The 17010-nt window shown below is 38.8% G+C and overlaps 1 protein-coding gene across 1 annotated transcript in view; it reads left to right on the top strand.

Annotated features, from left to right (window-relative positions):
- SLC13A1 (solute carrier family 13 member 1) overlaps positions 1-9458 on the top strand; it is a 50998-nt gene extending 41540 nt beyond the window's left edge. The window contains exons 12-15 of the mRNA XM_032221846.1: positions 57-166; positions 2689-2850; positions 4506-4643; positions 9315-9458. Coding sequence (XP_032077737.1) covers positions 57-166; positions 2689-2850; positions 4506-4643; positions 9315-9458 — 554 coding nt within the window. The remainder of the gene's footprint in view (positions 1-56; positions 167-2688; positions 2851-4505; positions 4644-9314) is intronic.
- The last annotated feature ends 7552 nt before the right edge of the window (positions 9459-17010 follow it).

The raw sequence follows: 17010 nt of genomic DNA, 5'->3' as shown, positions 1-17010 counted from the left end.
AGTTTTTCTATAGTTACTAATATATTTTTTTTTAAAAACCCTTTCTGTCTTTTCAGTTGTTTTTGACTACAGTCCACTGATAACTTGGAAAGAATTTCAAGCATGCATGCCCTGGGAAATTGCCATCCTTGTTGGCGGTGGGTTTGCGCTGGCTGATGGCTGTGAGGTAATGCAGGTTTTTACCATTTCATCAGTTTATAAGATATAAGATAGTTACAAGAGAAGTGCAAAGAATGGCAGTGATCTTTCAGTGATTTTGTTTAGTGGGGTCACTTATCTAATGGCAAAACATTATTCCTGAAATTGTTTGCATTTAGGCACACCAAATTTATTGAAATCAGCAAGAAGCACCTGTTGTCTAAAGTAAAATATGCACAAGGCTTTTCCTCAAAAAGGCAATCTGTTCCTTATGCTTAATATATATCTTGTGGCCTGTGCTTTGACCTCTAGTCTCCCATAAGAATATTCTATTGGCAATATATTTCAGGATTTTCCAATTCCAGTCATTAAAAGTCTGGGTATGTTGTGCAGTCCCTCAGATTCATAAAATACAATGCTGGAATTTATTTGGTTGCTCAATGTGTTTCTGCAATCAATGTAGGTAAAATCTTCAGTGAGGTGCCACAAATGAGCATATTTTTCCTTATATAAAGGCTAGACCTTGTTTAGTGACCATAACTGGGATAGGCAACTTGATCATTAAGCAAAGTAGTTGCTAAATAAAACTATAACTGTGCTTACAATCTTACTTCAGATTTGCTCTGCAATCATGCAAAAGTTGTAATTGCAAGTATTGGTCACAAACTTACGCTTTCATTACCATCATAACTGCAAATGGTCACAAAATCAGACGGTCACTTATATAGTATACTAACTGTATACTATATACAGTAAAGGTAAAGGTTGCCCTTGCACATATGGGCTAGTCGTTCCCTACTCTAGGGGGTGGTGCTCATCTCTGTTTCAAAGCCGAAGAGCCAGTGCTGTCCAAAGACACCTCCATGGTCATGTGGCCGGCATGACTAAATGCTGAAGGCTCACAGAGCACTGTTACCTTCCCACCAAAGATGGAAAGACTTGGGTTGCTGCTGATTCGGCCCGGATCAGGTGAACTGGTAATAGTGATGGTGGGAGGCTCTGCCCACTCAGCCAGACACATCTGCACATGGGAGCGTGCCCGAACCAGTAGTAACAAAATTGGCTGATTGTTCCTATTTTTCTACTTGCATTTTTGCATGCTTTCAAACTGCTGGGTTGGCAGAAGGTATACTATATATGTATATACTAATATAGTCAGAAAGTCACTGTTCTTTAACGTAACAGATCTATCCCAAGTTTTTCTGCTGCTGTGAAAGAGTCAAAAATATGTCTATACAATATACTGACTACATTTGAAAAATGCACCAAACCATTGGTAATAGTTTGAGTAAAAATCAAATTAAGACAAATTTGATTGTGGTGTGGTATCTTGAATTTGTAGAGCTTGGTTTAGGTGCCAATATAAATACAAAAATAAAACACACCACAGCTTATATAGGTTCTTTATCATCATGAGGCTGTTGTCATTGGTTAGCATCTGTTCTAATACACCAAAATTGTGATCTCAGCAGGCTGTGTTGGAACTATATCCAAATCGAATGATAAGCAGGTTCTGATACTATTGATAAAATTAAAATAATTCCTTGTCAATTCAATGTCCTGATTACATTATTTATTTATTTAAAAATCAAAATAGAGCGCCATTCAAATCTCAAGGGAGAATGCTGGTTCACACTACCACAATAGAAAAGAAATGCTTTAACATTTAGATCAGTGGTTTCCAACGTGGGGCCCATGCCCCACAGGGGGGCAAATTGATTTTTAATGGGGGAAATTTGATTTTTAATAGGGGCAATTTGAACCTTGTTTAAACCAAGTTAATGGCCTTTTAGGCTTCCTCCAGGTGGGTAGAGTTCACTTTTTGAGTAAAGTAAGAATTATATGTCTGTGTGAGGGGGGGGGAGCATCAGGATTTTAGAGGTTTAAGATATGTGCAATTGTTGGAAAACTATTTGTTACACTAGATTTATTCTAAGTATGTATTAATGCTGGAACATACAGACAGTTTTATTCTTCATGTGGCTTCATTATCATTCTTTCCACTACACAAGACTGAGGTTAAAAAATAGGGGACTTAAATCAAAGCTGCTTGAATCTAAGAGATGATCCAAAACATACTTATCTTGAACATTTTCCCATTCATAGAAGTATATTATAAGGATTGTTCTATAATCTTCCAATTATTATTTTACTATTTGTAAAATGTGGCTCAAGCAAATATTCACCTGAACATTTTCATACTCATCAACATATTTAAGGGTCATCTACACACATCAATGATCTCTGAAAGAAGGCAGATATGGATGCAATTTATCATATCTGTCATCTAAGCAGCTGCGGTTATCTATATAAAATGTTACACACTACTTATGTGGCTAAAATATATCCACTCACTCGGGCTGAGCATTCTATGTGCTATGAATATATTTTGCTAGAAGGAAAAGTACGTCATATTGTAGGGATGGGTGTCTTGTTTCTTTCCATTTCCACATTGATCTTTTGGATTAAGAAGCCATTTGGTTAAAATTACATTCACACAGATTGTTTAATTACATTTATGGATAACTAAGCAATTATTGTTTTTCCCAGGAGTCAAAACTCTCAGCCTGGATTGGAAGCAAATTAACCCCGTTAGGATCACTACCCATATGGTCAATAATTCTCATTTCATCATTGATTGTGACAACAATAACTGAAGTAGCCAGCAATCCTGCTACAATCACTATATTTTTGCCTATCTTAGCCCCTCTGGTAAGTAATCTGATTTAGGTTTGAAACAGCTGATCTACACTCATAGCAGTTAAAGATCATTAAAAGGTTAGAATTAAAACAGGAGCTTTGCAATATGAATTAATGGCAGAGAATGGTTAGTTATTTAAGATTATTTAATTCAAGACTACAAGAGTAAAGTATTGTGAAAAATTCATAATAGGATTTTTCTTTATTAGTTTTGTGAGCTATAACAAGTTTGAAAAGAAAAATAATCAACGTTTATTTGACTCTTAAGCAAAGGCATAATTGAAGCTTGAAGTTTTTGCTTCTATGGTATTTACCGACATGCATTAAGATCACATCTTAAAAGAGTTTTTGCATTATTCATTATATTTGTTTATTAAACAAATTTATATGGCTGCTCAACTCACTCACTCTGGGTGGTGTACAATATTCTACATATAGAGATACTTCTGTCCTTAGTAGCTTATATAGTTTTGTCATAATATATAAAGCATTCTAATTCCTGTGACAGTCAGTAGCCTTGAGATTTTCATGTTATTATGCATCCAATTATTAAGTAGCTCTGACTGTGCTTAGATTTTCAGGTCAACTAAGAGCAACCAGAGTTTACTGTAAACTCTGTTATGATTATAGTTATTATTAAATTACTTCACATTTGTAATAAAGAACGTACTTATATAAGAATAAGGAAGCATTCTAGAGCACATCTGAGACTCTAGAAAGAGTGCAAATAGCAACAAAGATGATTAGGGGACTGGAGGCCAAAACATATAAAGAATGGTTGTAGGAACTGGGTATGTCTAGTTTAATGAAAAGAAGGACTAGGGGAGACATGATAGCAGTGTTCCAATATCTCAGGGGCTGCCACAAAGAAGAGGGAGTCAAGCTATTCTCCAAAGCACCTGAGGGTGGGACAAGAAGCAATAGGTGAAAAATAATCAAGGAGAGAAGCAACTTATAATTAAGGAGAAATTAATTGTAAATGCTCCAACACTGGAAGTTTTTAAGAAGATACTGGATAACCATTTGTCTGAAGTGGTGTAGGGTTTCCTGCCTAAGCAGGGGGTTGGACTAGAAGACCTCCAAGCTCCCTTCCAACTCTGTTATTCTATTCTATTCATTCTATATTATGCAAATAGTTAATACATATCACAAAATTATAGGCCTATCATGGATGTTTTGATTAAGGAGTCTTCAGCTGGAGTAGTAGAGAATTACCAATCTTCATAGCTAGAAACCTATAAGACTCCCTTTTAGGTTGCGTAATATTATACAAAGCACAGAAAAAAGTAAGAAGTTATGAGATCATTTATAGATTTTACATTCCAAGTAGTAATTCTCCATATGGAAGATTAATATGAACAATATAAGCAATAATGATTATAAAGGTTGGGTAAATGTTTTATTTTAAGTGGTATGTATCATTTAAATTTTCATTTTAACAATTACAGTACAGGTAATAATATTATTCCTTGGATTTTAATCTTTCTTGCAATTTGTGCTTCCCAGATGTGCTGGATTACAGTTTCCATCATCCTCATTATCAGGCTCATTTTGGAGATGATAGGAATTGTCATTCAATACAGTTAGAAGATTCTAATTTCAATTCAAATTTGTCCTTCAAGTGAGCAAATATTAACTAATAAGCCTGAATTTCTCTTGTCTAATAGGCTGAAGCCATCCATGTTAACCCACTTTATATCTTGATACCATCAACCCTCTGTACATCATTTGCATTTTTGCTACCAGTAGCAAACCCACCCAATGCCATTGTATTTTCTTATGGTCACCTGAAAGTTATTGATATGGTAAGTTAACAGTAAGAAAAGAATAATTTGTGAACTATTTTCAAATGTTATTGTTGTTAATAATATTGAGAATACATCAGAAAGTATAATGACATCTATTGTATGTGTTGATGGTGGTGCCATCAAAGAAGCTTTGATTCTCAAGAGGCCATCGCTGTCTGTCCACCCCCCCCCTCAATCCTTCACAATTATCATCCAGTTTCCAATATTCCAATATTGTGGAGAAGATTGTGGAAAAGGTGGTTAGATGGCAGCTACAGAAGATCTTGGAAGACATAGATTATCTGGACAGTTTTGGTCAAATTTTCATTTATCACTGATTTGACAGAAATTGGATGTAATGGTGCATCATCCTTGTGCTATGTCATCTGTTAGCAGCTTTTGATGCAGTTGACTGGTGAATTACTGCAATGTACTGCTAGTTAAACTGCCCTCGAAGATCATCCAGCTATAGTTGGCCAAAAATGAATTGGTCTGTGCCATAACCGGCAGTTCTTATTACTCCTGTGTGATATCACTAGCAAGTGAACTGAACTGGCTATCAGTTGGCTTCCAGCTGCAATTCAAGTTGTCACCTAGAAAGCCCTTCATATATTATCTGTGGGACCACCTACTCTGATCATTTCTGCCTGCCCAGTATATTCAGGCAAGAGTGGTTGTGCTCCAGTGCCCTCAATTAAATGCTGTCATCTTACGGGACCAAAGAAGTGTGCCTTCTGTTTTGCTGCCACTACCTTCTGGAACACCAATCTCCAGAAGTACATATGACACCCATTGTCTTAGGCAGAGGTCTTCAAACTTGGCAACTTTAAGACTTGTAGACTTCAACTCCCAGAATTCTCCAGCCTGGCTGGGAGTTGAAGTCTATAAGTCTTAAAGTTGGCAAGTTTGGGGACTCCTGGTCTTAGGGGTTCAAGGGCTCTTTAGATCTTGCTTTGGTCCTAGACCTGAGCTCAATGTGCTAGTGGAGACCCTGTCGGATGTGTTTGATGCCTTGGTTCTTTTTTTCCTGTTATTCTGTGTGGTATGGTTTTAATTGTTTTAAGTTTTATATTTGATGTTCAATCTGCCCAGTTTTTTGGAGTGCAACAAATCATCATTATCACCATCCTTAGATGGTCATAGGTACCATGAAGCACCTAACAGAACTTTTATAATAGGAGGCAGGCTGCTCAAACATAGTTCAGGGTTCAGCTTCTCTTTAGTAGCACATTATAACAGTTTATGGCTTTCTTGCTAGGCTTGAGGAGTTGGGTGGCGGAACTGTTGACCCAGCCACTTCTGGGTGTGGAGAGATGATGCAGCAGGGCAGGAAAGAATCTGGTCTTGCCAGAGACCAGAAAGCCCATGCCGGGACCGAGGCAGGCTGACTTGGGTGCAGGCGGGCGGTTTGCCGGCACGTCCTTTGCTTATTGGGGGTATTCCCATTTGCCTTTAGTGACAGGGAATGCTTTGTCATGTAGACGAAGGCTGGGCCCCCCTCTGCAACGCGCAGGGGGCTCCCCGCAGACAACCATCTATAGATATTATTTGAGAAAATTTAATGTTCTAGGTTCCAAACTGAAGGTCTGCGGGCTAGATCCGGCCTATGATGTGGTTGGATCCGGCCCAAGGGACCATCCTGGTCTACCCAATGTGGAGAGGAAAGATTGGGCCAGTGTGGCTTTGGCCCAGTCTACCCAGTGCAAAAAGGAAAGATCAGGCCAACATAGCTTCGGCCTGATCTGCCCAATGTGAGGAAGAAATATCAGGCCAGTGTAGCCTTGGCCCAGTTTACCCAATGCGAAGAGGAAACATGCAGCAGCTTGGGGAGTGTGTCAAGCTGGCCATGCCCACCCAGTTGGCCACACCCATGCATTCAGCCACAGCCACCCAGTAATCCATGCCTGGCTGGCCCCGAGGTCAACCACAGCCCTGATGTGGCCCTCGGTGAAATTGATACCCCTGTTCTAGAACTATTTATTTATTTATTTATTTATTTATTTATTTATTTATTTATTTATTTATTTATTTATTTATTTATTTATTTGAAACATTTATATGCCGCCCAATCCCGAAGGACTCCGGGCAGCTTACAAAAATAAAAATAAAAAACATAACGAAACACAACAAAAGAAACAGTTTAAAAACAATAACACCTCATACATTCATTCTAATCGGGGCTGGACCTCAACAGTGAGGTCAACAGCCCCAGGCCTGCCGGAACAGTCAAGATTTTACAGCTTTCCTGAAGGCCAGGAGAGTGGGTATGGTCCGGATCTCCGGGGGTAGCTGATTCCAGAGAGTCGGAGCAGCCACAGAGAAGGCTCTCCTCTGAGGGCCCGCCAGCCGACACTGTCTGGCTGACAGCATCTGAAGGAGGCCCAATCTGTGGGATCTTACTGGTCGCTGGGAGGTTTGTGACAGCAGGTGGTCTTGAAGGTATTCTGGCCCTAAGTCATGTAAGGCTTTAAAGGTGATAACCAACACCTTGAATTGTGTCCGGAGACCAATTGGTAGCCAGTGAATCTCGCGGAGGACAGGTGTAATGTGGGTGTACCTTGGTGCACCCAATATTGCTCGCGCGGCCACATTCTGAACTAACTGCAGTCTCCGAACGCTTTTCAAGGGTAGCCCCATGTAGAGCGTGTTGCAATAATCCAGCCTCAAGGTGACAAGGGTGTGAGTGACCATTTGAAGTGCCTCCCAATCCAAATAGGGCCGCAATTGGTGCACCAGACGAACTTGGGCAAAGGCCCCCCTGGTCACAGCCGATAGATGATGTTCCAGTTTCAGCTGCGAATCCAGGACGACTCCCAAATTGCGAGCCCTCTCTAAGGGGCGTAAATTTTCACACCCCCCCCCAGGGTTAAGGATGGACTGTCCAAGCAGTCCTTCGGGGGCAGCATCCAAAGCCACTCAGTCTTATTGGGATTGAGCACAAGTTTGTTCACCCCCATCCAGATCCTAACAGCCTCCAGGCATCGGCACATCACGTCCGCCGCTACACTGAGCTGGCACGGGGCAGACGGATACAATTGAGTATCGTCCGCATATTGATGGTACTTTACCCCATGCTGTCACATGATCTCACCCAGCGGCTTCATGTAGAAGTTAAATAGGAGGGGGGACAAGACCGAATCCTGTGGCACACCACATTTGAGGGGCCTAGGGGTCGACCTTTGCCCCCTGACCAACACCGACTGCGACCTGTCAGAGAGGTAAGAGGAGAACCACCGTCAAACGGTGCCTCTCACTCCCACCTCCCCTAGGCATCGCAGAAGGATACCATGGCCGATGGTATCGAAGGCCGCTGAGAGGTCAAGAAGCACCAGAATAGAGGAATATCCTCTATCCCTGGCCCGCCAGAGATCATTGGTCAGGGCGACCAAAGCGGTTTCGGTGCTGTACCCAGGCCTGAAACTGGACTGAAAGAAGTCTAGATAATCCGTTTCATTCAAGGTCCATCGGAGTTGAAGCGCCACCACCTTCTCCACCACCTTCCCTAAAAAAGGAAGGTTGGAGACAGGACGATAGTTTTTCAAAATAGCTAGGTCCAGGGAAGGCTTCTTGAGGAGGGGGTCTTACCACTGCTTCCTTTAATGGTTGCAGGAAAGACCCCTCCTGCAAAGATGTGTTAGTAATCATCTGGAGCCAGCCTCATGTCACCTCTCTGCTGGTCGAAACCAGCCAGGAGGGGCATGGGTCCAGTAAACAGGTGGAGGCACTCATCGCTCCCATGGCCTTGTCCACTTCCTCAGGGGTAACAAATTCAAACTCATCCCAGAAAATCCGATTAAGACTAGCCCTCGGCATCTCGGCTGGTACTGCCCAAGCGGAGTCCAGGTCTGTCCGAATCTGAGTGATTTTATCTGACACAAACTGAACGAACTCCTCAGCTGTTCCCTGCAGGGGTTCCCCCGCCTCCTCATCTTTCAGGAGGGAGCGTGTCACCCTAAACAGGGCGGCTGGGTGAGATTCCGCGGACGCAATAAGAGCAGAAAAATGCGTACGTTTTGCCGCCTGTATCGCCACTAGATAAGTCCTAATAAAGGCTCTTAATAGTGTAGTTTAGAGAAAAAACTGAAATGATTATGGTTGTTTAGACTGATACTTTCAATCAGATTATATGGATTAAAAGGAATTTTTCAACAATATTTGAAAAGACAAACCAAGGGATTTTTCTGGAGAGGTTCAGTGGGTTGGAACCTTGTGATAGTTTGTTACAATCATTTGTTTCTATACAATCACACAGTATACATTGCGAAATCCATAGTGCTCCATTATTTCTCCCCATATCCTGCCTCTACAGGAAGCCCAGTGGTATTTATTCAAAGGTCTGAAATGCAGTATTATCAAGGTACCAGCAAGAAACTTCCCTGGTCAGAAGAGCCTATCTACTTTAGTATTAAAATATACCACATCAATTTTCATCTGGTGATCCACATCACACCTTCCAGCAATGAAAACTAAAAATGAGAAAACAAGTGTTCAGAAATTTGATGGAGGAAATAATGAACATTGTTGACTATTCTGATTCAAAATTTAGTGCTATCCATGCATACATAATAGTTTTTAATCTTTATTATATCACTTCTCTTAATTTTTGCAAGTTTGTTCTAGAAAAGTTGGTCTTTCTGTTAACTTTTGATTTGCTTAATATATATTTATATACATATATTCCTTCTTTAGGTAAAAGCTGGACTGGGTATAAACATCATTGGAGTTGCTGTTGTGATGCTCGCCATTATGACATGGGCACAGCCGATGTTCAACCTCCAAACATATCCAGCTTGGGCACCCTTTCCTTCTGCTACTAATATCAGTGTACATTAACGGACGAGAGCAGGTTGCTTCCTTTTTTTCTCTGAATGATGGTGCTAGTTGATAGATCTGTATGGCACAGTACAGCTACGATCTAGGATAAGTTGCCCTTCATAGTTCCATGTCCTAAGTACTAGTCCAGGTGGCTGAAAATCTACAAAACAAGAATGTTACAACCTGAATAATGCAAGAGAAAGTAAGCCTGTACAAATGATCAGTCAATTCTTCCTGTTAAGACTTTGTTCGCCAGAGTTAGAAAATGGCATTTGTACATTATGCATATTCATCATGAATAATTATTTGTTCCTGTTTTGGGGTCACAAAAGAAAATAGCATGATTGCTATAATAATGCTAGAAGAACTATACAGTACATGGACAGACAGATTAATGTATGAGAAACAGATACATTAGATACTAGGGACCCAATGTTTTTAATTTATTAGTCCATAAGTCTCCTAGTCCCATCGTCTTCCAAGATGCTGACCCTTTATGTATTCATATGATACATTACATACTATCAACTAATACGCCCCATGAGCTTTCCTCCCCGATGATGACATTTATTGGCTAAAAGGGGGAAAAAATTCCCAAGCAAATAATGAAAGCTTTAGAAATTCCACTATCATGCTATGATTGTAACACGACAGCTATAGTAGGGTATTGACAGATTCAAACTGTTCCACATTATATTCATTATTTGATATATATATATAAAAACCCTTTATTCTGAGGATGAAACTCCATACTTCAATTAAGAGTGGAAAAATTTACTATATCATATAGATTTGATATAATCAATTACATCTCAGCCAATTCTTAGTGCTTTATTTTTTGAACTAAAAAATTTAAGCACCTTTTTCATTAATAAAACTCATTCTCAGTCAATTGTGATGTCTCATGATTACATGGACATGTCCCTGCAGTTGTCTTGAGAATAGCACAAAAAATGTTTGCCATTACAAGTGTTTCTTCCAGAAACTTAGTTTTGTTTTTTTTACCAGCCTAGAGCTCTGGGGTCTCTGGTAAATTTTCCACCCAATTACTAGCCAGTCATAATAATTCTTATTGCCTTACTTTCCAAATGTACTGTGTTCCATTTTAATGAAAACAAATAATCTTGGAAGAATTATAATAATTTCTTGCCCTCTGATTGTAATTTTGGTTAAAAATCTACTTATGTATGACTACTACCAAAATTAATGGTAGTTTTTTTAAAAAAAATTATAAAAACATGATAATGTCAAATTGTATCTTTATAACTGTTAAAATTATATTGCATTCATCCATTTCTTAGTCTGGGTGCAAGCTAAACATTCCTTTAAAAGAAGATAGAATAACGTTTTTTTAATATATTTATTTTGCTCTTTTGTACTAAAATATCTTTCTTTTAAACTAAATGTAATGTTGAATATTTATGTATCACCAATATTAAATGTTGTAAATAAAATAGTCTGTGAAATTACTTCACAAGAGTGTCATATAATACAAATTTATTTGTGTTACAAACATAAATAGTGTAACTGCTTTTAAAATATAAAGTTATTAGTGTAGAACAAATTGCACAGGTATAGTATAGGTGGCACCTTCCACAATAGTAGTAACTGTGAGAGGGATCTTGGAGTCCTAGTGGACAATCACTTAAATATAGGCCAGCAGTGTATGCAGCTGCCAAAAAAGCCAACACAATGCTAGGCTGCATAAACAGAGGGATAAAATCAAGATCATGTGAAGTGTTAATACTTTATAATGCCTTGGTAAGACCACACTTAGAATACTATATCCAGATTTGGTCGCCACAATGTAAAAAAGATGTTGAGACTCTAGAAAGAGTGCAGAGAACAGCAACAAAGATGATTAGGGGATTGGAGGCTAAAACATATGAAGAATGGTTGCAGGAACTGGGTATGTCTAGTTTAATAAAAAGAAGGACTAGGGAAGACATGATAGCAGTGTTCCAATATCTCAGGGATTGCGACAAAGAAGAGGGAGTCAAGCTATTCTCCAAAGCATCTGAGGGTAGGACAAGAAGCAATGGATAGAAACTAATCCAGGAGAGAAGCAACCTAGAACTAAGGAGAAATTTCCTGACAAATGAATTAATCAGTGGAACAGCTTGCCTCCAGAAGTTGTGAATGCTCCAACACTGGAAGTTTTTAAGAAGAAATTAGACAAACATTTGTCTGAAATCTTATAGGGTTTCCTGCCTGAGCAGGGGGTTGGACTAGAAGACCCCCAAGGTCCCTTCCACCTCTGTTATTCTGTTCTGTTATTGAACAATGCACATTCAGTAATTAGCTGACTATATTTCACTTTTTTTACATAATTCAAAAGCAATATGACATGCCAGAGGAGTTAATAGACATGTTTTCTTTAATAAAAGGTGCAAAGGCTAGACGATATTTTTGACCAAGCTTTCTTCAGTGATTTTTATTATTTATCATATATCTTGGAGGCCTAAAACTTTAAAAAAAATAAAAAAAACATAGAATTTCTACACCAAAAAAAAATGTCCATCATTATGTACACATTAACGTTACTTCAGAAGTAGGAATGCTATGGTTACTGCTATATAAGCAATGATTACTAGTGACCTGAAGGCAAATTTAAGGCATGTAAACAAATGAAATGTAGGCGTTAAAAAACATTATTATAAAACAAAAACCGGTGGGTGGATGAATTTATTTTATTTATTTTATTTATTTATTAATTTATAAATTGTTTCAGTCAGATTCTAAACAACATAGAAGAGCAAATGCAGAGCCAGTACAGGCATAAAAGCAAATCCCATGTAACACTTAAACAAATGCAATAACAGAAAATAAAACCTAGCATATCATAAGACAGGTAATTGCAATTTAATTACACTTTTGTTCTCTGGAGTATCTGAATATATCGAAATACAAACACCTTCCAGAACCCCAAGGGTTGCATGAGTGCGGGGTCTGACAAGCTGCTCCAGAAGAGAAAAAGTCTATATTGCAATCTATCTGAGCCGAGGTGGCGCGGTGGTTAGGGTGCAGTACTGTAGGCCACTTCAGCTGACTGTTATCTGCAGTTCAGCGGTTCAAATCACACTGGCTCAAGGTTGACTCAGCCTTCCATCCTTCCGAGGTGGGTGAAATGAGGACCCAGACTGTGGGGGCGATATGCTGACTCTGTAAACTGCTTAGAGAGGGCTGAAAGCCCTATGAAGCGGCATATAAGTCTAACTGCTATTGCTATTGCTATATTGTCAAGCCCCCTCTGTTGCAGCCTTTCAGCAGCCATTTAGCTTAGTTTAGAGCTGCGGTGGCACAGTGGTTAGAGGGCAGTACTGCAGGCTATGTCTACTGACTGAAATTTGGCAAATCAAATCTCACCAGGCTCAAGGTTGACTCAGCCTTCCATCCTTCCCAGATGTGTAAAATGAGGACACAAATTGTTGGGGAAAACATGCTGACTCTGTAAATCACATAGAAACGCTGTAAAGCACTGTGAAGTGGTATATAAGTCTAAGTGTCATTGCTATTGCTATTAGTAGTCCACTTGAAAGTGGACTACACAAGTCACGTAGCAGAAGCATCAAGACTGCCTAATAAGCATATTAGTCTCCTGTTTTCTGCACTGATTAAAATTTCCAGGGCAGGGTTCCAATGGCCCCATATAAAGTATTTTCAGCAATCAATACAAGAGATGACAAGAGCAAGAAGGACTACCTTCATTCTACTTAAGGTTTCAACAGGTGCCCAGACAGAGTTGGGCCAAAGTTCTCCTGGATCATAGTCTCCACTTACTTTTCCTGCAGGAGATGTGAGCCCAGAACGACCTTCAAACTACAGAACAAAATTGAATTGTTGTTTGCTCCTCCCCATGAGATCTTAAATGGCTCAAAACACAAGAAACTCTGTGTGCATTTACATGCACGAAGAACAACTTATAGTGAGTGAAAAGAAGAAGAAATATGATTTTTTTTAAAAAAAACATCTTAACATGTTGTTCTAAGAGCTAAGTTGAATATGCAAGAAATGACTTGGTGCTACATTGCTCTTTTTATTTTGTCTAAGTGGCCCCTAGTTATTGAAAAGTGACTGCTTTCTACTTGCTTCCTTAACCAACACACTCGAGCCATCATTATTTCAACAGGCAATCCTAGTGATCAGAAAGTGAAATAAACAATTAAAAAACAGGTCTCACTGGCTAGATTTGACAGACAGAATGAAGTGTCTGCAACCCACATACTTACTTGCAAATGTGTAGAACAGTTTTCTCACTTCTTGTATTTTAATAAGAGGAATGTCTACCCAGGCACCTAATAAGCAGATCATGAAAGTGTCACATTCAAAATGAAGATTTGTTTGCATGGTGGAAACTACCTGACTAAATTGATGGCTTCTACTAAGCCAATATACTGAAGAGTAACATGTTCTGAAAGAGTAGAGGTGTACTTGAATATGTCCACTTGATATTTCCCCTGGCCAACTCAACTCAGCAGAATGTTAGGCTTAAACTAAGTCTGCAGGTTCATTTTTAATTTTGATCCCTTACCCATGTGGAATAGATGAGATACTTATACTATATAAATAGAGGACCCATTACATCCAGTTGCTTTGTTCTGTAAAGTGGTATCGCTATGCAGCTTTGTGTCCCAAAACGGGAAAGGTCAGTAAAACATACTTGAGCAGCAATTCCAATAATCAAAATTAATCTATTGTAAAGCCTGATAGGCTGGAGAATAAATTCTGCCAGATTTCACACATCCATTCCTTTTAAGCATATTTTTTTACAGGTGATTGGAGTATTAAGTGCAGAGATGTAGTTTTAAGTACCCTGGAGCCATTTAGTTTTAATTTATTGTTGACTGTGGAGGAAGATTTATGGTCTTAGCCATATCTTCTGTTCCCTTGAATGTACACACACACATGGTTAGGAGTGAGTCTAAAAGAATTTAAATAAAAGCTGACATCCGCACAGAAAATTTATGCAAGATTAATGTGTTGTTTGGAGGGGGAGTAGCTACTCCTCTTTCACCAATTCATGGATTTTAAAAAATGTAAACTTGCATTCAGAATTTATAAGCTATGAGGTGTAGAATTAACAACTTGTTCACAAACAATGGAGAAAATTGGCTCAGACAATTTTTAATATTTAAATAGATTGATAAGTTTACTTTGCCTACCTCCTAGCTGCTGAAGTCTAACAGATGGACTGGTACATTATTTCTAAATACCTTAACCAAAGAATAAAAAACACAAAAACATTTGCCAGCTATAATGTCCTTAGGAAAATATCAGGTTTTGGATAGAAGCTTCTACTTTGTTCTGCCATAAACTAAGACCCAGGGCAGAGGTAACAGTATTTCTCAAATGTCTTGAGATAATATGAGAAGACAGGCTAATTCAGAAGTTCAAATCACTTAAGTTTATTGGCAGGGTAGTAGTTTTCAATTAAACACACTATGCAAAACTAAGGTATTTAGCAGATAAATTCCTTTGAATTTAATTAATGGAGGTATTTGAATATCTATGTTTAGTTAACCAAGCAAATAAAACAAAATGAAACAAAACCATTTTCTCCCTGGCACACTCTCCATTTTCTCCGATCTGGGCCATTTTTCTCTCCAGAACAAAATGGAACTTAAGTGAAAATTCTGAGCTTAAGAATAAAAGGTCATATTATAAAAATGTAAACAAAAATGCACACATACAAAAAAAAATCACCATGACTCAGTTTGATCTGAAAATAATCTTTCAACCATCTTACTTTGTTTTAAGCTAATGAACATATATCTTTTACTTTGAGTATGATTTTTATTCAGTTGGAACTTTTTTCCTACATAATGTACACATTTAAGGATAATACATTCAGGAACGTACAATGTTTCTGCACATTTTTATTTGGCTCCATAGAAAGGAGATGGGAACCATATCTAGTTCATTAAAGGGATATTTTATTTGATTTCCTTCCTTACCATGTTATGAAACTAAGGATTTGAAATACCTGTTTATCATTGCTACTGATAAAGACAGGAAAATTGTGTGATTGGTTCTTAAAATTGACATTATGCAGTTTATTATTATTTAAGCAGAGGAGATTTTTCCTCTTGCATTGCTACTGATCAGATTTTCCAACTATGCCACTTAACCACTACAATAGGTACCAGGTTCCTATACACACAAAACTGAGTGCTGGGGTTCGAAAAGGCTATATCTCAGAACAAACAATGTGAATTTCTATGTGGTTTTTAAACATTTGTAACAAACAGATTGATTGTGCAACCAACCATAATTTATTAAGTTTGCATGCTGCCTGACTCCAAAGACTCTTAACAATCAAAGAATTTACAATCAAATTAACAAAAAATAAAAGATGAAAACAAACCAGACCAGATGGAATGAAGTGAGGGATCTCACACCCTGGCCAAAGGCCTGGGTAAAGAGCCAGGTTTTCACCACACTTGAGAACAATAGCAAAATAGGGTCCATTCTGATCTCAGGGAGAAATTCATTCCAGAGGGAGGAATAATGTATGATTTAGCTATGATGTCACAGCTATGATGCCACATAATCATGCCTTGCACTGACAATGTCAGGTGGAAGCAGAGCTGGGATTCACCTACCTTCCCTACCGGTTCGCAAATGTGAGCGCCTGTGCCTCGTCTGCGCATGCGTACTGCCTTCTGTGCATGCACAGTGCTCGTGCATTATGTTGGGGCGGGTGGGAGGAGCCTTCTGCAGCCACCATTACCAGTTCACCTGAACTGGTGAGAAATGGCTGAATATCACCTCTTGATGCAAGGAACCAGAACAACATTAGGAGGTGATCAGAGCAGTATGCTTATTGCTACTCATCTCATTTATAAGAATCTCTCAAGACTAACTGCATCCATTACAGAACAAGTGGATAAGTACTCCAAAGTGTGTTTTTTGGGGGGAGGGGGAGCTGCTTTCTGTTGTTACCTCCTCTTCAGTGATTCCATGCTAGCCAGTCTCTTAACACCTCCCCTTCTGCCAGAAGATGTAGAGTTTTTCAGTCATCCAGGTCATAGCTATCCCAAAGATGCTTTTTCAGGAGGTAACTGGACTTCCTTGTTTTTTTCTTTTGAAGACATTTCACTTCTCAAGCAAGAAGCTTCTTCAGCTCTGACAAGATAGCAGGGAATGGAAGGATTTATATTCCTTGCAGGCAGCTGGTAATCTGCATCCTTTTAGAGGATTCAAAAGAAAAACAAGAAGGTCCTATACATTCTATATAATTTTTGAATGTCCTAATAAAATTTCATTTATTTAGTATACAGTACTTTACAGTCTCCATATGATTTTAGTATTCGTGCATTGTCCTCCCTCCCTTATCAACTTTAATTCTTATTTACCTATTAAATCCACCAAGAAAATATGAATACCACAGACTACATAAATTAGTTATACTTATAGACCAGTGATTCTCAACCTTCCCAATTCTGCGACCCTTTAATACAGTTCCTCATGTTGTGGTGACCCCCAACCATAAAATTGGTATCTCAGTTCCTAAGACCATCGAAAATATGTGTTTTCCAATGGTCTTAGGCGACTCCTGTGAAAGGGGTCC

This window comes from Thamnophis elegans, chromosome 7 (assembly GCF_009769535.1).
Source record: "Thamnophis elegans isolate rThaEle1 chromosome 7, rThaEle1.pri, whole genome shotgun sequence".
NCBI classification, from domain to species: Eukaryota; Metazoa; Chordata; class Lepidosauria; order Squamata; family Colubridae; genus Thamnophis; species Thamnophis elegans.
The sequence above is the reverse complement of the archived record's forward strand: the minus strand, read 5'-3'. Positions and strand labels throughout refer to the sequence as shown.